The sequence below is a fragment of the Stegostoma tigrinum genome, chromosome 1, assembly GCF_030684315.1.
Source record: "Stegostoma tigrinum isolate sSteTig4 chromosome 1, sSteTig4.hap1, whole genome shotgun sequence".
In the NCBI taxonomy this organism is placed as follows: domain Eukaryota; kingdom Metazoa; phylum Chordata; class Chondrichthyes; order Orectolobiformes; family Stegostomatidae; genus Stegostoma; species Stegostoma tigrinum.
Window position 1 is genome coordinate 126,395,738 of NC_081354.1, and position 23,024 is coordinate 126,418,761.

Below are 23,024 nucleotides of genomic sequence, written 5' to 3' on the forward strand. Positions count from 1 at the left end.
AACCAAATCTCAAAGACGTTCTTTGATAGGGCAGAGTTTGATATGGAATATTGACAGAAATGTTAGGTTTCCATTGAGAAGTTTGGCTCTGCTGCAACAATGTGCATGCTTGAGAAAATATGTAAATCTAAATTTAAGGTGCAGTTCATAAATGATATTTTGTACATCCTGTTTTATCAGTGTATATTCACCAGTGTGCACAGTATGGGCAACTGCAAAATATGTAAATAAGAAAACCAAAATTTAAGCTGTACAAAATTGTGAAGCTGATTTTAGTATGTGAAGGTTATTCATGTGATGGCTGAAGATTGCTTGTACGAGGGGGCATAGCTACAAATTGAGGGGTGATAGATTTAAGACAGATGTCAGAGGCGGGTTCTTTACTCAGAGAGTGGTAAGGGCGTGGAGCGCCCTGCCTGCCAATGTAGTTAACTCAGCCACATTAGGGGCATTTAAACAGTCCTTGGATAAGCATATGGACAATGATGGGATAGTGTAGGGGGAGGGGCTTAGATTAGTTCACAGGTCGGTGCAACATCGAGGGCCAAAGGGCCTGTTCTGCATTGTATTGTTCTATGTTCTATGCTCTATTCCAAGATGAAAATTGTCGAACATTTAATGAAAAAAAAGGTGCTATTAAATCATAGAATCTCTACAGTGTGAAAACAGACCCTTCAGCCTAACAAGTCCACACCAACCCTCAGAACATCCCACGCAGACTTATCCCCCTATAACGGACCTCATCTACACATCCGTGAACAGTATGCACAATTCTTAGCAAGGCTAACCCACCTAGCTTGCACATCTTTGGATTGTGGGAGGAAACCAGAGCACCCTGATGAAACCCGCACAGACAATGTACAAACTCCATACTGACAGTTGCCCGAGGGTGGAATTGAACCCTGGTTCCTGGTGCTGTGAGGCGGCAATGCTAATCACTGAACCACCCTGCTGCCCAATCTATCATAATTTTGTATAAGTAACACGTTTTAAGATTTTTTAAAAATCGTATTTAGTTTTCTGAAATTCCTAATCATTATGTGCAACTTTCACCTTAGTTGAATAGTGGTCAATGATTTATTAATATTTCACTGGCTTCATCTCAGGCTTTCAACAATATGGGTCAATTAAGCTATTTGGCTTCACAGTGAAACATATCAGATTTCTCAGAAAATTGGACCGGCAACATTTGTAAACACCATACTGACGTAGTGGCTAGAAATTAATCTGAAAAATCACATACATGGTATTTAATTATTCTCCTTTGACACCAAAATAAATCTTGAATTAAAATCACACTTACTTATTGATTTTTGCAACATCTGTGAGACAAATGGGCATTTAGTTACCTTCATGTTAAAATTCTGAAATTTTTAGAATAATTTGTATTTATTGTTTGGAATGAGTTTTATGCACATCTTTTTGCAGGATTTATTGGATTGATTTTTTAAGAACACACACATGATAGTATTTTTGATGTGTAAATAAGTAAAGGAATTGCATAAATCTAGTCAGTGAACCTTTACTTCGTAGTAATTTGGCATCATATACTATATATAAATGATTACTTTTTCCTTTGCCAGCTCTCTGGGGAGCTCTCTGGTGCAGTTCTCAATGTTGCCTCTTTAGGTTTCCCACATGAGCTGGCGCAGACTGGAATACAGCTTGCTGTCAGAGGAAATCTCCATCAGCTGTTCAGGAAATGGTATTCTGTGGTCTGGGACTAGTCCATATGGTTTCTTTGTTTCTTTACAGTTCAAGCTCTGTATTATGCTGAGCATTCGTAACAAAACGGATGAATTGGCAGCACAAATAGAAATAAGTATGCATGATCCGATTACCGTTGCAGAGACATGGCAAGCTGACACAAAGGCTCGGGTTGGAGCATTCAAGGGTGCACGCCATTTCTGAAAGGCAGGATGCTGGAAAAAAAAAGTGAACAGGTTGCTCCACTAATTAGGGATGACATTAATACAGGGGCAATCAATGACCTCAATTTCAAAGATCAAGATGTAGAATCATTTTGGGTAGAGACAAGAAATAGCCAGGGAAGAAGTTATTTGTGGGATTGCTGCACAGGCCCCTTAAACAGTAACCACGTTGTGGAAAGGAGTATACAGGAACAAATAATTGAAGCTTGTGAGATTGATATAACAATAGTTATGGGTTATTTCAGTTTGCATAAAGATTGCATGGGGTGAACTATACGAAAAATTGGTTAGTGTCAATTATTTTGTATTCATTCACAGGATGATGGTATTGCTGACTAGTCCAACATTTATTGCCTATCCCTAATTGCCCAAAGGGCAGTTGAAAGTCAACGAAGAGTTCAGTGATTGCTGTGGGTCACATCTAGGCCAGACCAGGATGGGCATCAGTGAACCAGATGGGTTTTTCCCTTGACAATCAGTGATTGATTCACATTCATCATTAGGCTCTTAATTCCAGATTTATTGATTTCAGATTCCACTGTTTGCCATGGTGGGATCTGAACTAGGGTCCCCAGAAAGTTACCTGTGCCTCTGGATTAACAGTCCAGTGATAATACCACAAGGCTTTCACTTCCCCCTTAGGAGCTTCAAGAAGTTTCTCCCTGTGTGTTCCAGTGTACTTCCTAATGCAGTTCTCTGCAGCTTGCCTCATTAGCTATACACCACACCTATATGGTGCTGTACTCACACTGCCATGTGCTCAGCGGTGGCAGAAGTATTTGCCACAGTGGATGTGGATATTGTTGAATGGTCCCATAACTTATTTGAAGGGGAAAAGTGGAGAAATTACTAACTGGTGACTGATCTCACTGCTGAAAGCAAGTTACAGAACCCTGTGGAAGGTTGTCTCCAACCAGGCCAGGTCTGCTCTGGGATTATGCTATACCAGGCAGGAAGATCACTGAGTGCCTCACGCTCTTCAGGGATATCTGCCTCATCAGCCTGGACCAGGGGGAGGCCTTTGCAAGGATATCGCACACCTACATGATGGACATTCTCTCAAAAATGGGCTTTGAAGAGATATCTGCAGTTGGATCCGATTGCTCCACACCATAACCATTAGTGCAGTCTCAATCAATGAGTGGGAATCAGAAAGCTTCTCAATCAGTTCTAGAGTCAGGCCAACTGTCTCCTGCCTTGCTTGTGTGTTGTATAGAGCCTTTCCCTGAGTCCATCAGGAAGGATGTGAGAGGGGTGACTGGTCCAGGCAGTGGAGGCCTGCAAGTCAAACCCTTCCTGCACGTGGATGATGTTGCCATTTTCTGCTCGGATCCACTGACAGTGCACAGACTCATGAGCATCTCAGGTGCCAAGATAAATCGAAGCAATAACAAGGCCATGTTTTTGAGGAACTGGTACCACCAATCCCTTATCCCCTTCACAGTCAGGACAGATTACCTGAAAGTACTGGGAATATGGTTTGGAGGAGCCAGGGCACTTGTCAAAACTTGTGAGGAGTATATCACTAAGGTGTGCCAGAAACTAGCCTTTTGGGAGCAGCGCTCCATCTCCATTGCAGATAAAAACCTGGTCATCAGGTGTGAGGCACTCTCTTTATTATATGCAACGCAGGTCTGGCCCGTTCCCTGAACCTGTGCCATTGCAGTTGTCCAAGCCATCTTCCACTTCATCTGGAGGTCTGAGATAGACCGTGTCCACAGGGACACCAGTATAAAGCTGTGGATAAAGCATGGGAAGAAAAATCACATGGCTGCCCTCATTCCAATGAGATCTTTGTGTGTGGCTGCATCAAGCTGTACATGAACCCTCAGAACACAAACACCAAGTGACACTACATACTGAGTCTGTACTTATCCCTGGTGTTGCGTAGGATGGGACTGACCTTGTTGCCATGGAATGCTCCAAATAGTTGGACAATTCCCTATTTCCTGTGTCTCATGGAAAAGTTTACAAGGGCAAACACCTTTGATCACATGTGCATCGGGCAGCGGTTGCCATGTATGTCCACGAGACCCTATGAGAAAAGGACAGGGTGGATCATGGCAGGTTGTTCCCTGAGCAGACTTTCAAAGCCATTTGGCAGCACACCTCATCTCCAGAGCTTTCCAACAAGCACCGAGACATCGCTTGGCTGGTGGTGAGATGGTCTCTGCCCATCAGATCCTTAATGTTCATCGAGCCTGTAGGTCACTAAACACCGCTCTAGAAGTGATTGCACTGTGAAGAGGCTGTCAGACATCTCCTTCTGGAATATAACTTTACAAAACAATGTCTTGAGAAAGTTACACAAAAGCTGACGTTTCGGGCCTAGACCCTTCATCACCTCTTCACAGATGCTGCCAGACCTGCTGAATTTTTCAAGCAACTTCTGTTTTTGTTCCTGATTTACAGCATCCGCAGTTCTTTCAGTTTTTATTAGGGATTATGCCTTGTTGGGGCCTCAATTATTTCTCATCTTTGTGAGTGACTTGTGTATGATTAATTAATTTGTTGATGACACTAAAGTAGGGAGGAAAGTAGCGTATATAAAGGACATAAAGAGTCTGTGAAGAAGTGGAAATTTGGTTAAATGAATTGATAACAAATTTGCAAATGGAGTATAATGTGAGTAAATGTGAAGTTGTCCCTTTGGCTGAACTCTGTGGTAAAGCAGGATAGCAGTGTCCCGGTACACAAATTATGAATCATCTGTACCTAGACAAAGCAAATGATTAGGAAGGCACATGGAATGTTCTTGTTTATTACAAAAAGCACGGAACATAAAACTAGTGGTGTTTTACTTCAATTATACAGGACATTGATGAAATGGTGCTGTGAATACTGTGTGCAGTTTTGATCTGCCTACTTAAAAAATGATATAATAACATTAGAAGCAGTTTAGAGAAGATGTCCTTCTCCCAGTTGATTATGAGATTTGATTACATAGTCACTCCACCTCCATCTCTGGGCCTGAAGCTGTGTGTGCAGCAACCAGCTCAGAAGTTAATGGGTGCGGAAGATGTGCTGTAATGCAGTCAAAGACGTGGATTGTCAATCTGCAGTTCGTTCCAATACACCCACAGAACAGATCAAGAGCAAGTGAACACCATGATCATTCCATCCCCTATTCCCAATTCCTCCGCCTCCGCCGCATCTGCTCCCACGATAAGACATTTCACTCCCCCACATCCCAGATGTCCAAGTTCTTCAAGGACCGCAACTTGCCCCCCACAGTGATCGAGAACGCCCTTGACCGCGTCTCCCGCATTTCCTGCAACACATCCCTCACACCCCGCCCCCGCCACAACCGCCCAAAGAGGATCCCCCTCGTTCTCACACACCACCCCACCAACCTCCGGATACAACGCATCATCCTCCGACACTTCCGCCATCCGCAATCCGACCCCACCACCCAAGACATTTTTCCATCCCCACCCCTGTCTGCCTTCCGGAGAGACCACTCTCTCCGTGACTCCCTTGTTCGCTCCACACTGCCCTCCAACCCCACCACACCCGGCACCTTCCCCTGCAACCGCAGGAAATGCTACACTTGCCCCCACACCTCCTCCCTCACCCCTATCCCAGGCCCCAAGATGACATTCCACATTAAGCAGAGGTTCACCTGCACATCTGCCAATGTGGTATACTGCATCCACTGTACCCGGTGTGGCTTCCTCTACATTGGGGAAACCAAGCGGAGGCTTGGAGACCGCTTTGCAGAACACCTCCGCTGAGTTCGCAACAAACAACTTCATCTCCCAGTCGCAAACCATTTCCACTCCCCCTCCCATTCTCTAGATGACATGTCCATCATGGGCCTCCTGCAGTGCCACAATGATGCTACCCGTAGGTTGCAGGAACAGCAACTCATATTCCGCCTGGGAACCCTGCAGCCTAATGGTATCAATGTGGGCTTCACCAGTTTCAAAATCTCCCCTTCCCCAACTGCATCCCTAAACCAGCCCAGTTCGTCCCCTCCCCCCACTGCACCACACAACCAGCCCAGCTCTTCCCCTCCACCCACTGCATCCCAAAACCAGTCCAACCTGTCTCTGCCTCCCTAACCTGTTCTTCCTCTCACCCATCCCTTCCTCCCACCCCAAGCCGCACCCCCATCTACCTACTAACCTCATCCCACCTCCTTGACCTGTCCGTCTTCCCTGGACTGACCTATCCCCTCCCTACCTCTCCACCTATACTCTCTCCACCTATCTTCTTTTCTCCCCATCTTCGGTCCACCTTCCCCTCTCTCCCTATTTATTCCAGAACCCTCACCCCATCCCCCTCTCTGATGAAGGGTCTAGGCCCGAAACGTCAGCTTTTGTGCTCCTGAGATGCTGCTGGGCCTGCTGTGTTCATCCAGCCTCACATTTTATTACCATGATCATGTGTCAGCTGCAGCGTAACTGTTTCCCGAAGCTCCAGGCACAGGTTCTTACTCTGACTAAGTGTCATCCTCATTCTGAGGCACTACCACACTCGACTAATTCCTAGGAAGAGGGAATCCTCCAATGGGTCAGGCATTTATTGTAACTTAGAAGAACAAACGATGAGCTTAATGAAACGTAAGATTATGAGAGGGCATTACAAGGAAGATATCAGCAGAGTATGTCCTCTTTTCAGACAGAACTAAGAGTACTGTTTAAAATTCATGGCTCTCCCATTTACAATGAAAATAAGGAAATATTTTATCCCTGCAGGTTGTGATTCCATGGAACTCTTCCCCAGAGAAGTAGGAAAGCAGAGATTTTAAATATTTTTAAAGCAGAAGTAGATAGATATTTGACTTCCAAGGGTGGGGGGAGTGGATCAAGGACAAGCAGAAATGGAGAGTTGACATTAAAAGGGGCCAGCTCGATCCTGTTGAATTATGCAGCAGGTTTAAGGGGTCATATGAACTTTCCTGCTCCTAATTCCTACATTTGTGTGTTAACGTTGGAGCACACAGCTAAGATATTGCAAAGCACAAATGAAAAGCAATGGAGCCATGAAAGTGAAAGTCACCATAGTCCCAGAGGCTGCTCTCACATCAGGGAGACCCATGATGTGGAGATGATGGTATTGGACTGGAGTGGACAAGGTTAGAAGTCACATGACACCAGGTTGTGGTCCAATAAGTTTATTTGAAATCACAAGCTTTCTAAACACCGCCCACATGAGCAGAAGCGAAGAAAAGCACATGGACACAGATTTTTATAGGCAGAGAGATCGAAAGATCATATAAATGCTATGAGTAGAGTGTCCAATAATAATTTCTGCAGGTGATCAAAAGTGTTAGACGGTATGAGTAAAGTGCCAACAGCAGAATGGTAAGTGAAAGGAATGACCTATAATCCAACTAATTGAAGCAGAGAGACAATTACAAAATGTTAATGTTTCAGGTCCAGTGACCCTTTCTCAGAACTGCTCTGAGGACCCGAAACGTTAACTCTGTTTTCTCCTCCACAGATGCTGCCAGACCTGCTGAACTTTTCCAGCAACTTTGTTTTTGTTGTTGTCGCATGAATATTTGCTGTGTATGTATTCCTTCCACGTGTGACGGTAGTGTCCATGGCAATGATCTGACATATCTTACAGAGGTTACCATGGCAGGGTAGTGCGGTGTTGTGGTCGACGGTGTCCGGAAGGCCGGGTAGTTTGCTGCGAATGATGGTCTGTTTAAGGTGTGGCAGTTGTTTCCTGGTGAGAAGTCGGGGTGTAGGGACGATCTTGGCGAGATGTTCATTGTCATCGATGACATGTTGAAGTCTGTGAAAAACATGGTGTAGTTTGGGTACTGGATGATGAAGGGTACTCTATCCATCATGTCCTATGTTTGTCTTCAGAGGAGATTGTTGCGATTTTTCTCTGTGGCACATCGGAACTGGCGATTTGAGCATCATATCCTGTTCCTACAAAACAAAGAATGAAGAAAATTACCACAGAGGAACAGGCCCTTTGGCCCTCCAAGCCTGCACCGATCCAGATCCTCTGTCTAAATCTGTCGCCTATTTTCCAAGGATCTGTATCCGTCTGCTCCCTGCCCATTCATGCAATTGTCTAGATACATCTTAAATGACACTATTGTGCCCACCTCTACTACCTCCGCTGGCAGCGCATTCCAGGCACCCACCACCCTCTGCATAAAGAACTTTCCACGCATATCTCCGTTAAACTTTACCCCTCTCACCTTGATATCGTGACCCCTAGTAACTGAGTCCCCCACTCTGAGAAAAAGCTTCTTGCTATCCACCCTGTCGATACCTCTCATGATTTTGTAGATCTCAGTCAGGTCCCCATTCAAGCTCCATCTTTCTAATGTAAATAATCCTAATCTACTCAACCTCTCTTCATAGCTAGTGCCCTCCATACCAGGTAACATCCTGGTGAACCTCCTCTGCACCCTCTCCAAAGCATCCACATCCTTTTGGTAGTGTGGTGACTAGAACTGTACGCAGTATTCCAAATGTGGTCGAATCAAAGTCCTATACAACTGTAGATAACAAAGTGTGAAGCTGGATGAACACAGCAGGCCAAGCAGCATCTCAGGAGCACAAAAGCTGATGTTTTGGGCCTAGACCCTTCATCAGAGAGGGGGATGGGGAGAGAGTTCTGAAATAAATAGGGAGAGAGGGGGAGGCGGACCGAAGATGGAGAGAACAGAAGAGATTCCCTGAGGTTGGTCCGGAGGGAGGAGGGTAACTTCTTCAGGTTAGGCATCCCTGGAAGAGGCTTCGCAGTGAGGTTAAAATTTTGATCAGCGATAATGAGAACTGCAGATGCTGGAGAATCCAAGATAACAAAGTGTGAAGCTGGATGAACACAGCAGGCCAAGCCTCTTCCAGGGATGCCTAACCTGAAGAAGTTACCCTCCTCCCTCCAGACCAAACTCAGGGAACCTCTTCTTTTCTCTCCATCTTCGGTCTGCCTCCCCCTCCCTCCCTATTTATTTCAGAACCCTCTCCCCATCCCCCTCTCTGATGAAGGGTCTAGGCCCGAAACGTCAGCTTTTGTGCTCCTGAGATCCTGCTTGGCCTGCTGTGTTCATCCAGCTTCACACTTTGTTATCTTGGATTCTCCAGCATCTGCAGTTCCCATTATCTCCTTCACAACTGTAACATGACCTGCCAACTCTTGTACTCAATCCCCAATCTGATGAATGAAGGCATGCCGTACGCCTTCTTGACTACTCTATCCTTTCAGCATGTGTCTTTCAGCATCTTTCAACATCAGGGAGAGACAACTGAGGGTTCTCAAACCTCGGGCTAGAGGTCAAGTTGAGGATGTGGGGTCTTTGTGGTGACCTATGGGAATTGAACCCACTCTGTTGGCATCACTCCACATGAGAAGCCACCAAGTGAGCTAAATGACACCCCTTACAAACATAGAATCAAATGTATAGGAGTTAAAAAGCAGAGTATTGCTTAAATGAAGGACAATTGCAGAAATCCAAGGTGCAGAGGAATTTAGATGTTCTGGTTTGTGATTCACAAATGGTTAGTATTCAGGTACAGCACATAATCAAACAGGGTGATGGAATGCTATTCTTAATTATGAAAGGAATTGAACATCAAAGTGAGGATGTCATGCTGCAGTTACACAAGCCACAGAAGCAACATCTCAGTTACTGTGGTCTGCTCTCCTTATTTAAATAAGAATGTAAATGCATTGGAAACAGTTGAAAGGGATATATTAGATTGATACCCGTCAGGAGTGGATTACCTTAGAGTGCTTGTTTCCACTGAAATTTAGAAGAGTGAGGGGTGACTTGTTTTTGAAGTGTGCATGATCCTGAATGGTGGGTGTGAAAATTAGATTTCATCTGTGGGTCAGTCCAGAATGAAGGGGGCAGTGTTTTAAAATGAGGGGTTAGCCTTTCAGGACAGAGATGAGGGGAAGGTTTTTCTCTGAGGGAGCTAAATAGTTTTCTTCTGCCCCTGTTTCATATGGTCAAACAGCAGTTCTTAGTATTTGAAACAGCAGAATTGTAGAAAAAGTGAGAGGCATGAGTGGGAGCAGTTTTGGAATGCTTTTATGGACTGCGTTGACGGGCACTTGTGACAACATTGATACCTCCAACGTGCAAGTAAACAAGGAGAATGTTAACAGGCAGCAGAATTAATTATGTACATGTGAATTCTAACTATGCAAACTCATGATCAGTAAAATGATGCTCAATGAGATGATAAAATGTGAGGCTGGATGAACACAGCGGGCCAAGCAGCATCTCAGGAGCACAAAAGCTGACGTTTCGGGCCTAGACCCTTCATCAGAGAGGGGGATGGGGTGAGGGTTCTGGAATAAATAGGGAGAGAGGGGGAGGCGGACCGAAGATGAGAGTAAAGAAGATAGGTGGAGAGGAGAGTATAGGTGGGGAGGTAGGGAGGGGATAGGTCAGTCCAGGGAAGACGGACAGGTCAAGGAGGTGGGATGAGGTTAGTAGGTAGATGGGGGTGCGGCTTGGGGTGGGAGGAAGGGATGGGTGAGAGGAAGAACCAGTTAGGGAGGCAGAGACAGGTTGGACTGGTTTTGGGATGCAGTGGGTGGGGGGGAAGAGCTGGGCTGGTTGTGTGGTGCAGTGGGGGGAGGGGACGAACTGGGCTGGTTTAGGGATGCAGTAGGGGAAGGGGAGATTTTGAAACTGGTGAAGTCCACATTGATACCATTAGGCTGCAGGGTTCCCAGGCGGAATATGAGTTGCTCTTCCTGCAACCTTCGGGTGGCATCATTGTGGCACTGCAGGAGGCCCATGATGGACATGTCATCGAGAGAATGGGAGGGGGAGTGGAAATGGTTTGCGACTGGGAGGCGCAGTTGTTTGTTGCGAACTGAGCGGAGGTGTTCTGCAAAGCGGTCTCCAAGCCTCCGCTTGGTTTCCCCAATGTAGAGGAAGCCACACCGGGTACAGTGGATGCAGTATACCACATTGGCAGATGTGCAGGTGAACCTCTGCTTAATGTGGAATGTCATCTTGGGGCCTGGGATAGGGGTGAGGGAGGAGGTGTGGGGGCAAGTGTAGCATTTCCTGCAGTCCCAGGGGAAGGTGCCGGGTGTGGTGGGTTTGGAGGGCAGTGTGGAGCGAACAAGGGAGTCATGGAGAGAGTGGTCTCTCGGGAAAGCAGACAGGGGAGGGGATGGAAAAATGTCTTGGGTGGTGGGGTCGGATTGTAAATGGCGAAAGTGTCGGAGGATGATGCGTTGTACCCGGAGGTTGGTAGGGTGGTGTGTGAGAATGAGATGATTTGACTTTTGGCCAATTCGCTGACCACCTAAAATGAGTAGAAAGCAGAAGCAGAGGTTCAGCCAACAGGCTGGTTCCAATGGATGGCTATCCATCAACAGGAATATGACATGAGGAGTGAGTTGTAGAGGACTATTGTGGCATAAGGAAGCCTGAAGCATCAAAGGACTAAACATTCCTTGAGGGTTCAGCCTCCAGAACTCGAAGCTATTTCTTTTTCAGAGTTTATCTCAAACATCCCCAGGTGTTTTCCTCATTGTTTTTACCTCTCAAAGAGTCACAGTGCAGGACTGAGTTACAATTTCAATCTGGCTATAAACTGCCCACCTAAAGGAGGATACTGCTGACTACAGACACATGTTTCTATCGTCTGCTCAGAAAAGCAAATTAAAATCCGGGATTGCCACAAAGCAGAGAAATTGGTTTATCAGTCACATGGGGCATGTTAACTGTGCATCCACCAGATCCTCACTAGTCAGGTAGACTTATCATTATCCCAATAACATTTACAATCATAGACTAGGTCACAGGATCACTACAGTGTGGAAGCAGACTATTCAGTCCATCATGTCCACATTGACCCTCCAAAGAGCAACTTACCCAGACCTATCCCCCTACGCTCTGCATTTCCCATGGCTAATCCACCTAGCCAGCACATCACTGGACACTACAGGCAATTTAGCATGGCCAGTCCACCTAACCTGCACATCTTTTGGGCACTGAGAGGAAACAGGAGCACCTAGAGGAAACTCACAGGAAAATGTGCAAACTCCACACAGACAGTCTCCTGAGGCTGGAATCGGACCCATATCCCTGGTTCTGTGACGGAGCAGTGCTTTAATCCAGTAGTAGCATAATTTTGACATTTTATTTGTTTTATAGCATATCTGATGAAGGCCAGTGATAAATTGTCATCATGCGAAAAGAGTGGTGTTGCAGCAATATTGATGGACTAATAATCTCGAACCCCAGGCTAATGCTTTTGGAGCATGGGTTCAAATCCCACTAGAGTACAATGTGGAATTTTTAAATTAATTAATAAACATGGAAGTAAAAGTTAGCCATGTTGATGGTGATCATGAAACCTTTGTTGTTTAAAAACCCATCTGGTTCACTAATGTCCTTTAAGGAAAGAAATTTGCCAACCTAGTCTGGTTTAAACGTGTCTCCAGACCATGAGTCATTCAGTTCGAGGGCAAGTTGGGATGTGCAAGAAATGCTGGTCTTAAAAAGAATGCCAACATCCATTAAAGAATTAAAAGTCATCTATTACTCATTCATACAATGTGGGCTGAGCAAAGAGAGCTAGCACCTGCTGTAACAGAAATTGATGAAGCAGTTGCATTTTGTATGGCATCTGGCAGTTTCATAGCCACTTTTACAGCTACCAGTATTTTTTCATTTCCAGAAGTCCTGGTCTATCGGGTTACTGGGCAGCCTTCTGGATTACAAGTCCAGGCACATAACCTCTACACCAGTCTACCCAGCATATCTATTAAAAGTGGATGTTATATATTATTTATACAGGAAATTTAGTAAGTGAGAAGAGATTAGAAGTGAAACACACATCTTGAAAATATTTCAGGAAATAGCCTGATTGCATTTTTAAAATCATTTTCTTTTCAGATTCAAGCATGTAAACCTCATTGTTAAAATCCGAATGAAACAAGGACAGAGCTAAACATTTCAGCTGACAGATTGTAGTCAGCATATTTTCTAGAGAAGTTCAAATATGGTTAGAATTAATTTTAATTATGTCAGATTTTTGACATTTTTGCTGTCATGGGCTACCAAAACAAATCAAAATATAACAAATGACAGATGAGATGAAAGTCTCTCGGTCCACACCCCATGAATGGCACTTATTCTTCATGCTCAGCTTGTGCACAAATGAAGAGTTAATTCAGTTTTTTGCTTTTATTTTGTCAGACATTTACTTGAAGAGCTGTTTTTTGAAGGTTAAATGTATTATAAACTCACTATGCGAAGCCAATCTCAACAAGCCTTTGGTAATGCAGCTGATTGCCAGTTAACCTTCCTGATGGCCATTAATCTGCGAGTGACATTTACGAATGGAAGTACTCACCTTGCAACTCCAATTTGATTTGGCCCCTCCCTTTCTCCCTAAACTTTGATGGTTTGCATTTCCCATGAAGAACTTCACACATAAATTATTCAATGGAAACTTGAGTGATTTACTAGTGATGGTTAACAAATGGAAAAAAAAAGCCATGAGCGATTTGGTAGTGGGGGGGAAATGCTCAGATGGGGGTAAAATCACTTCTGGATCTAAGAAGAAGCCATTCTGAATATAAAAAGGATAAAATATCAATGGAGGTATTGATGAAGAGAGTAAAGAACCAAGGGGGCCATTAAAAGGTGGTGCAGTGCAAACGTCCCTACTTGTGAGCCATGAGACTGAAGTCCCACCTGATCTAAGGGAGTGGATTAACATCCACAGACATGAGCTTGAGTAAATTTAAAAATAGTAAGGGGACCACTTCACAGACAGACAGCACAAATGATAATGGATAGTATGAGGAAACAGCAAAGCAGCCTTCAAAAATTCAAGGGCAAACAGAAGGTCTTGTACAAAAGTATGCTGTTATCAACTCACTAAGTTTGGAACTAAAGAGATTTTCTGACCTGAATCAATGCGCCAAGGTAAACAATAAGGATCCCAGTCAGTGACCTCATACTGCTATATATAATTATGGCTTTCAAGCATCTAACTTGCCCATATTTAGGAATGAATGCTAATTCACTGGCATTAATAGACCAGTCTGTTCAAGAATTTTATAAGTGCCAGCCATAATGTCCTGAATAGTTTCAAAGAGGGAGATGGTAATTCAAATTTATCCAGTAAGTTACTTCAAGTGAAACATAAATACGAGTGATAAGAGCATTGAGAATCGTTCCAGCAGGCCAGAAAAGGAAGACTTGTCCAAAAGCAATTGAGGATAATTGAGGATGATATTCCCTTAACTGTCCCTGTGCTGAGATGTACTGACATTTCAAATAGTTTGTATTTTACAGTACCAGTTCTGCAGACAAATATGCTGTAGTAAAGCTTCACATCAAGCAAATCAAAAGACAATCTCCCTTCCCCACAGCACGGCTGGGGAATCTACTATCCATTGACAACAGCAATCAGAGGTGAGCAATAAATCTTGATTCTCAAGAGGCCAGAATGAGATAAGTGCAAATACCTTATAAAGTCAGGAGGCTGCAGGAGATTACAGAGGAGCAAGTCATTAAAGGATTAGAAAGGAATGGTAAGAATTTAAAATCAAGGCACAGGCTAACTGGCAGGCAGTTCAGGTCAGTGAACTCAGGAGCAATGGGTCAATAGGTTTTGAGAGCAAATACATGGAAACCAGAGTTGTTGATGATATCAAGTTTACTGATAGAGGGTATCAGCACAGATAAGCGGAGATAGGAAAGAGTCAGATGCCATTAAGGAAGCTGAAATAGGCGATGTTAATGATAGGGCTGATGTGTGATCAGAATCCTGAGATAGTAAACAGTTTAGTTCAGACTCAAATTGCAGTCAGTGAGAGGAATGGATTCTATAAGAGAACAGAGCTTGTCAAGAAGAAAAACAAAATGGTTTTGGTCTTCCCAGTATTTAATTGAAGGAAATATCTTCTCAACTATTACTGAATGTCATACAGATGGGATCTGCTTGAGAGTGTGCTGGAGGCATTTCAATCTAGGCCTTTGAAATTAAACTGAATACACATCTGAAGAGAAACGATTAGCAGACTTAAGGGCAGAAAGGTAAGGAAATGGGACTGGTTGAGTTGCTCTTGAAGAAGCCAACCTGGAAACACCAGACGAATGTGTGCTGTAATGATTGCATGATTCTCTTATGCTTTTCAAACTGCTATAGAGTACTGAACAACATCAGTTGTTACTGAAGAAGTTGAGGCTTGTGATTCTCAATCTAACGTAGAGTTGAGAATAAAATGATATACTTAAGAGGACTGTGGTGTGAGTATCAAGGAGGGATTGTAAGCTCTCTGAATATGCACATCAGCGGCTGAACTTAGAACGTGTCTTCAGCAATTGCCTGCGTACAAAAGCAAAGCCACAAATTGCTCAGTTCATATTAAATTGCGTAGTTTTTGGCAAACATTTACCTTAAGAAACGTGGAAGACAAACATAGAACAGCATTCAAAGTTATTACTGGCATAAAACATGTGGCTCTAGCACTTTGGAAACAGGAGACCAGGGCTAATCTAATGGGGATGTAGAGACATTCATATCCTCATCAACCCGCTGATATGCCCACATTTAACAAGGCACATTGTATCATGTATCAGTCACCACATCTAATCACATGCCTTCTGCCTCTGATTTTTTACAGCTGCACCCAACCTCCCAACTGCATCTGAAGAGAACCTCCTGTTTCTCCTCCAGGACACATGCCTTCAACTACTGAGGATGACAGTGGTTGGGGTATCAGATGGCACAGCTGTGAGGCTGCCCCCGTACCCATATCCCCACTGTCTGCACCAGCCCCAGTACTGTTAACTCGATGGGTTGATCAGCATACAGAGTGTGGTGTCAAAGACTGGTGAGCCCCACACAGTGATAACTCCACAGGCGGGCAAGGGTGAAATGCCTACATTCAGCAGGAGATGTCCCTGTGATGTCAGCAATGAGGATCTTCATGCATTTGGATGGGGGGGGGGGGTGAGCATCAGTGGCTTACAGGCATCTGGGATGCGATGGTCCCCATTGCCCAGATGCTCAGTCATGCAGTGGGCCACCTGGCTGATTGCCTGTTGCTGTGAGAGGGATAAGTCCAGGAGCCTCAGGGTGAGCTGGAGAGCTGCACAAACCTACACTCCACTGCACCAACCATTGATCCTCAGGACTGACGATGGGATGATAGAGCGATGAGGATCTTTGATCACAGTCAAGGTGCCCTGACCTCACAAGGTGACAGGGTAGTGCCAGGAGGGACCCATCTGGAGGTGGAACAACACACAGGCCCCTCAGCAGTTCCCACTCAGGACTCTGCAGAAGTGGCCAGGCCCTCCAACTCCAACATGCCTGAGCCCTCTGACTGTAGGAACTTCTGACTGAGGAGGGTCCACTTACCTTTGCCAAGAGAATGCTGGGCACCTTGGACCATCTCGGTACAAACACTCCCAGATCACTTCATCAACCATTCAAGGTCAACAGGGTCCACTGCTGAGTAGACTTCCTCTACCATTGCTGTGGAACAGGGGAACTCACTAAGATGCAATGGAATGGGGAAGAAGCGGAAAAGGAACAAAGCTGACAGGAGGTCCGTGTCCTAGCTGCTCCAACGCCAACTGAGATGTGCCCAGACGCTTGGTTGGTGCAATAATTTTAGAACCTGAACACCTTTTTTTTGTCTATTGCCCAGGCCCAGACCCCCGGCCCTGAAATTGTGTGGGCTGCTTTCAGTACAGCTAAGTCATTTTCACCTGCTTATGTTCTCTAGTATCAGCTTGTCTTTATCCTGATCATACTATTATCCATCTTTAATCATCTACACCGTCATTTTCTGTCTCCTGACTCAATTTCTGCCTATCTTCTCACTCCTCCCCACTCCACCCATTGCTTCAGCATAAATGCAACCTTTTCCTCGCTACTATCAGCTTTAAAGAAGAATCATTACTGCTGTGCTCCTGTGTATTTTTTTTAAACATTCACAGGATGAGGGCATCGCTTCTAGGCAGTATTTATTACCCATACCTAATTGCTCAGATGGCAGTAGACAGTCAGCCACATTGCTACAGGTCTGGAGTCACATGTAGGCCAGACGAGGTAAGGATGGCAGTTTCCTCCTTTAAGAACATTAGTGAGCCAGATGCATTTTTTAAAAAATGTCAGTTGGCAATGGATTCATGGTCATCATTCGATTCTTAATTCCAGATATCCATTGAATTCAAATTCTACCATCTGCTGTGGCAGGATTGAAACCCAGAACACTATCTGAATTAACAGTCCAGCAATAATACCACTGGGCCATTGCCTCCCCCGCATGTTTGGAATGTCCCCTTTAAATAGTGGAAGCTGATATCAGCCCGTGTGGGTCATTACCAAACACACTTACTCTAATTGCTCGAGAAACCAGGAAATGAAGCGGTAATGCAGTTACTGATGGACAGCTTGCTGCTACACCCTGCACTTAATTCAAAATTTCCCACAGAATTTCAAACCTTGTCATACTAAATCCCCATCCTGCTTCCAACATGACATTAATTTAAATTCCAGCCCATATTAATCACTGATGGGTGGGTTATGGTCAAGTCACAAGTCATACATTATATCTTTTTATTTCCACTGGTACATATCACTTGACTTGGAAATTGTCAGACAGTTAGTTGTGCAAATATTGTTAGTTTGTGGTCAGCATTCTAAGTTATGTTGTTTATAAATATATAATGGCTATTATCAAATATAATCAAGCACGTTTTTTCAGATACAAAGAAGAAAATTGTTTCATTCCCTAGCACAATGTGTGACCAAAATTTCCTCTGAATACAGGAGGAAAATAAATGATCCCAACTTTAAATAGAATAATGAAAGCAATCTTTCAGATCATTTATAGTTATTGTCTATCACATTTCTGCAGTTACACTCTGTAGGTCTTAATGCATTTTACATACTCTCTGAATACTTCTGAAAAGTCCTCACCACAGTTAGTCATGTTTTACAGCATACACCACAGGCATTTCTAAGCCAAGGTAAGAACAAAAACCACATAGATGTGGTTGAAGTGCTTGATTTTGTTTTGAGCTCCTTCTGTGGTTCTTCAACTAAGTGCGCTGCCAATAAGAAACCGGCCTTCCCATGCTACAGTCATTTCTCACTGACACTGTTCGAGTTACCGAGAGTATTTTGAAGTAATTGCAGACATTTCTTTAAGATTTTGTCTTCTTATCCGTTTTGTTTATGACTGTTAACAAACATTTTCTCAATCACATTTATCATAATCTCTGAACTTCAGAACTCAAGCCTGATGTCACCACTGCATAATGACTTACCTTGTCCTTTTTTTCAAACTTTCATTATAAATGCAAAAGTATAGGCTACCATTAAAGCAAACTCCTGTCAAGGTTCTGACTTTATCTTGTATAATTTTACAAAGCTAGCTCACAACTGGTATGATTTTCTATAATGTTAGCCTGTGTAACGCATGTCACAGAGACACAGGTTCTTATTGAGATTAGTGTCTCATAGTTTATTAACAACTAACTATGAACATGACTGTGACAGATTATCTAAGAAAGACATATAATCTGTGTTCCAGATCTATTTATGTTACTATTACATAGACACATAAAACGTAGGTGCAGGAGTAGGCCACTCTGCCCTTTGAGCCATTCAATATGATCACAGCTGATCATGAAATTTCAGTATCCCATTTCCACTTTCTCTCCATACCCTTTGATCCCTTTAGCCATAAGGGCCATTTCCAGCTCCCTCTTGAATATATCTAACAAACTGGCTCCGACTGCATTCTGTGGTAGAGAATTCCACAGGTTCACGACTCTCTGAGTGAAGAAATTCCTCCCCATCTCAGTCATGAGCTGCTTACCCATTTTTCATATACTGTGATCCCTAGTTCTGGGCTTGCTCAACATTGGGAATATTCTTCTTGCATCTAGCTTGTCCAGTCCCGTCAGGATGTGATATGTTTCAATGATTCATTCTTCTAAATTCTAGTGAAAACAAGCCTAGTTGATCCTGTCTTTCATATGTTGGTCCTGCCGTGCTAGAATACTCAAGGTGTGGCCTCACCAAGGCTCTGTATAACTGCACCAAGACAATCTTACTCCTATATTCAAATCCTTTTGTTATGAAGGCCAGGTTGCCATTAGCTTTCCTCACTGCTAGCTGCACCTGCATGTCAACCTTCAGTGATTGTTCCACTGTGACACCCAGGCCTTGTTACACCCCACCTTTTCCTAAACTTCCACCATTCAGATAATAATCTGCCTTCCTGATTACCTGCCTACCAAAGTGGAAATACCTCACATTTATTCGCATTATATTCCATTTACCAAATATTTGCCCACTCCGTCAGTCTGTCCAAGTCAATGAGCAGTCTCTTAGCATCCTCCTCACTGTAAACACTGCCACCCAGCTTAGTGTCATCAGCAGATTTGAAGATATGGCATTCAATTCGTTCATTCAAATTTTTGATGTATATTGTGAGCAGCTGGGGTCCCAGCAATGAAACCTATGGTACCCCATTTGTCACTGCCTGCCATTCTGGAAAGAACTTATTTATTCCAACCCTCTACTTCCTGTCTACCACCCAGTTCTCTGTCCATGTCAATGCATTATCTCCAACACTATGAGCTTTGATTTTCCTTTCAAATCTCGTGTTTGGATCTTGTCAAAAGCCTTTTGAAAGTCCAGATACACAGCATCCACTGATTCACCCTTGTCCACTCTACTGATCACATACTCAAATTGCAGAAGATTTTTCAAGCATGATTTGCCTTTAGTGAATCCATGCAGACTTCGACCAATCTTGTCACTGCTTACCAAATGTTCAATTATTAGATCCTTAATAATTGATTCCAGCAGTTTCCACACTACTGATGTCAGGCTAGCCAGCCTATAATTCCCCGTGTTCTCTCTCCCTCCTTTTTTAGAAGGTGGTATTACATTAGCTACCCTCCAGTCCATTGGAACTCTTCCAGAGTTGACAAAATGCTGGAAAATGATCACCACTGGGCCCACTATATATCTAGGGCCACTTCCTTCAGTTCTCTGGGATGCAAAGCATCAGACCCCTCGGGATATGTTGAGTTTTAATCCCATCAATTTCCCCAATATCATTTCCTGACTAACAAGGATTTCCTTCAGTTCCTCCTTCATGCTTGACCCTCTGTTCTCTAGTATTTTCTGATCGTTATTTGTGTCCTCCTTAGTGAAGATAAATCTGAAGTGTTTGTACAACTGGTCTTCTATCTGTTGTTATCCATTATGAATTCACCTGATTCAGAATGTAAGGGATCTACATACAAAACATAGTTGCCTGAGTAACTGATATGTTGCTTGCTTGACTGTCCAACTGAGTGTTAATCTGTCTGGAAAGGACGCTGGATTCAGTCATATCTGATTTGAAATATTAACTCTGTTTTTCTCTCCACTGCTGCTGCCAGAACTGCTGAGTTTCTCCAGCATTTTCTGGATCACATGTTTGTTTTCCATTTTTAACATGAAGTTTTAAAATTGCCAGCATGCAAAATTTGCTGCAGTACAATGTTTTCATATAATTCATCAACTGACTCAACATTAAACATCAAGAATTCTAAGATTGCTTTAAATTTCATATTCCTTATCCTCCTTTTATGCTAGCTCTTTTTCAATTTTGAAAGATTGGCAAGTGGCAGTGTGCGCAGTGAGGAGGATGCTAAGAGGTTGTACATTGACTTGGACAGGCTGGCTGAGAGGGAAGTTACCTGGTAAATTTCAAATTTTTCAAAATTGGAAAAGGGCTAGTATAAAAGGAGGTTAAAAAATATGAAATTTAAAACAATCTTAGAATCCTCGATGTCTATATTTGAGTCAGTTGATATCTTATATGCTCAGCAGCAAAATTTCTAGAATTCTGGAGTGCTTGGTGAATGGATTTTTTAAAATTGTTTAATCACCTGCACAAACTTCCCAGATCATTAGAATGAAGCAGAGACAGAAAGAGAGTCTCCCAGTCCTCTCTGTTACCAAGTTATTATCTTTCTCTATGTTTAATAAGAAGCTATTGAAATGCATTTTTTTCTATTCATTCCTGGGACCCATAGGTATCACTGGCTGGCCAGCATTTATTGCCCATCCCCAGTTGCCCTTGAGAAGGTGGTGGTGAGCTGCGTTCTTGAACTGCTGCAGGCCTCCTGCTGTGGGTTGACCCAAAATGGTCTTAGGGAGGGAATTCCAGGATTTTGATCCAGCAACAGAAGCTTGGAGGGGAACTTGAAGGTGGTGGTGTTCTCATGTATCTGCTGCCTTTGTCCTTCTAAATGGAAGTGGTCATGAATTTGGAAGGTGTTGTCTAAGGATCTTCGGTGAATTTCTGTAGTATATTTTGTAAATGGTACACACTGCTGCTATTGAGCATGAATGCTTCTTTGAATGCTGTTGGAGCTAAACCCAACTAGGCACGTGGGGAGTATTACTTTATACTCCTGACATGTGCCTTGTAGATGGTGGACAGGCTTAGGGGAGTGAGAGGGTGAGTTGATGCAGATTCTTTGTCTACATTATCTCTTATAGCCACTGTATTTATATGACTAGTTCAAATCAGCTTCCAATCAGTTGTGAGCCCCCAGGATGTTAATAGTGAGGGATACAGTGATGGTAACACCATTGAATATCAAGAGACATGGTTAGTTTCTCTCTTGTCATTTGTATGGTGCAGATATTACTTCATGATTGTCAACCTAAACCTGGATTTTGTGAATTAATAATGGTCATCATTAGACTTTAATTCCAGAGTTTGTTTTTAATTAAATTCAAATTCCATCTTTTCGCCATGGTGGAACTCAAACTTAAACCTCCAGAACATTCCCTGGGTCTACAGATTACTCGAGCAACAATAATGCCATTGGGACAGGACAGGAGGCCAGAATTTGGGTCCACGTAGGGGGAGACTTCTGAAGAATGGTAAATCAGTCCGGGTTTTCTTCAGGTTTAGGTTATTTACGTTTTCTCCAGTGAGGGCTGTGATAATTTTAGATGTCATAGCTCACAGACTACAATCTACCCAGTCGATTGTCAATCTTTTGTTTATTTTAACACAGTGCCTTTGCACTTCTGTGAAGTTTCTCCAATTTAAAGTTCCAATATAAATATTATATAACGTTGTTCTGATTATTCTGTCTTTCCCCATTCTTCACAATTGGCAATTTTCCTTTTTGCCAACATTCCCCTTGCAACAAAAGATATTTGTCACTTTGATGTGAAATTAAAGTGGAATAAATGGAAGAATATTTGAGCTCACTCATTTTAGCCATCTGGCAGTCTCTAAATCTAAAACATAACCACCTTACTGTAATACTTATGTCTCTCATTTTTTACTTTAAAAATATCCAAATTCTCAGTAAGGCTGCCAACACCATCTGCTCCACTGTCTGCCGGGACAGTCTGCTGCACACATTCACTGCTTTCCACATGGAGCAGTCTAGAGAAAGCAATTTCTTCACCTTCCTCTGAGGTTCACACAACAAAAAGCGACAGTCCTCTTTTTGTTTACATAATTTTGGATCATTAAGGTAAAGATGAGCACTTGTTGTCAGAAAAAGCTTCAGCAAGCCTTGTCCCTGGGATGACTCTGTGCCAGAATTCCTTTCTTTGTTGGTTGCTTTGCAATTCCACGTCATCTGACTCACCACTTGAAAACCCTATTTCATATAAAACAATTTATTACTTGCAGCAATCCTGAGGCAATGCTGCCAAAAATAATGAAATGGTCTCCTTTATCTGGTTCCTGGAAGTATAAAACTGGTAAGGTGAAAACATTGGTGAGCGAGACTTGCTTTCTGATGAGATTATTCTCTAAAATGGCATGGAAGCAGGAGGAGGCTATTTGGTGCATCAATCTGCTCTGTCATTCCATAAGATCATGGCTGATCTGTTTATGCCCTAACTCCATATTCCTGGTTGTCACTACATCCCTCCACACTCCTCCAAAAACTCTTGTAGATCAAAAATCTATAATTCAAACTTGAATACATTCAACGAGCTGAGCAGCACTACTCATTATGCAGTAAAATTCCAAAAGCTAACAATCCTCTGAGAGATGAAGTTCCCCCATATCATGTTCCCCATGACAAGAAAGATCATTTCTATCCGCCCTGTCAGTCTCCCTCAGAATCTT

The 23,024-nt window shown here is 43.3% G+C and overlaps 1 protein-coding gene across 4 annotated transcripts in view; it reads right to left on the reverse strand.

Moving 5' to 3' along the window:
• Positions 1–7,135: 7,135 nt before the first annotated feature.
• The window catches only part of LOC125452731 (sorting nexin-18-like), a 153,078-nt gene continuing 137,189 nt past the window's right edge, over positions 7,136–23,024 (reverse strand). For 3 of the 4 annotated variants that reach the window (XM_059648506.1, XM_059648505.1, XM_059648504.1), the window contains one exon: positions 7,136–7,822. In XM_059648506.1, coding sequence (XP_059504489.1) covers positions 7,734–7,822 — 89 coding nt within the window. In that variant the 3' untranslated portion in view covers positions 7,136–7,733. The remainder of the gene's footprint in view (positions 7,823–23,024) is intronic. The other variant, XM_059648497.1, reaches the window with a different exon arrangement.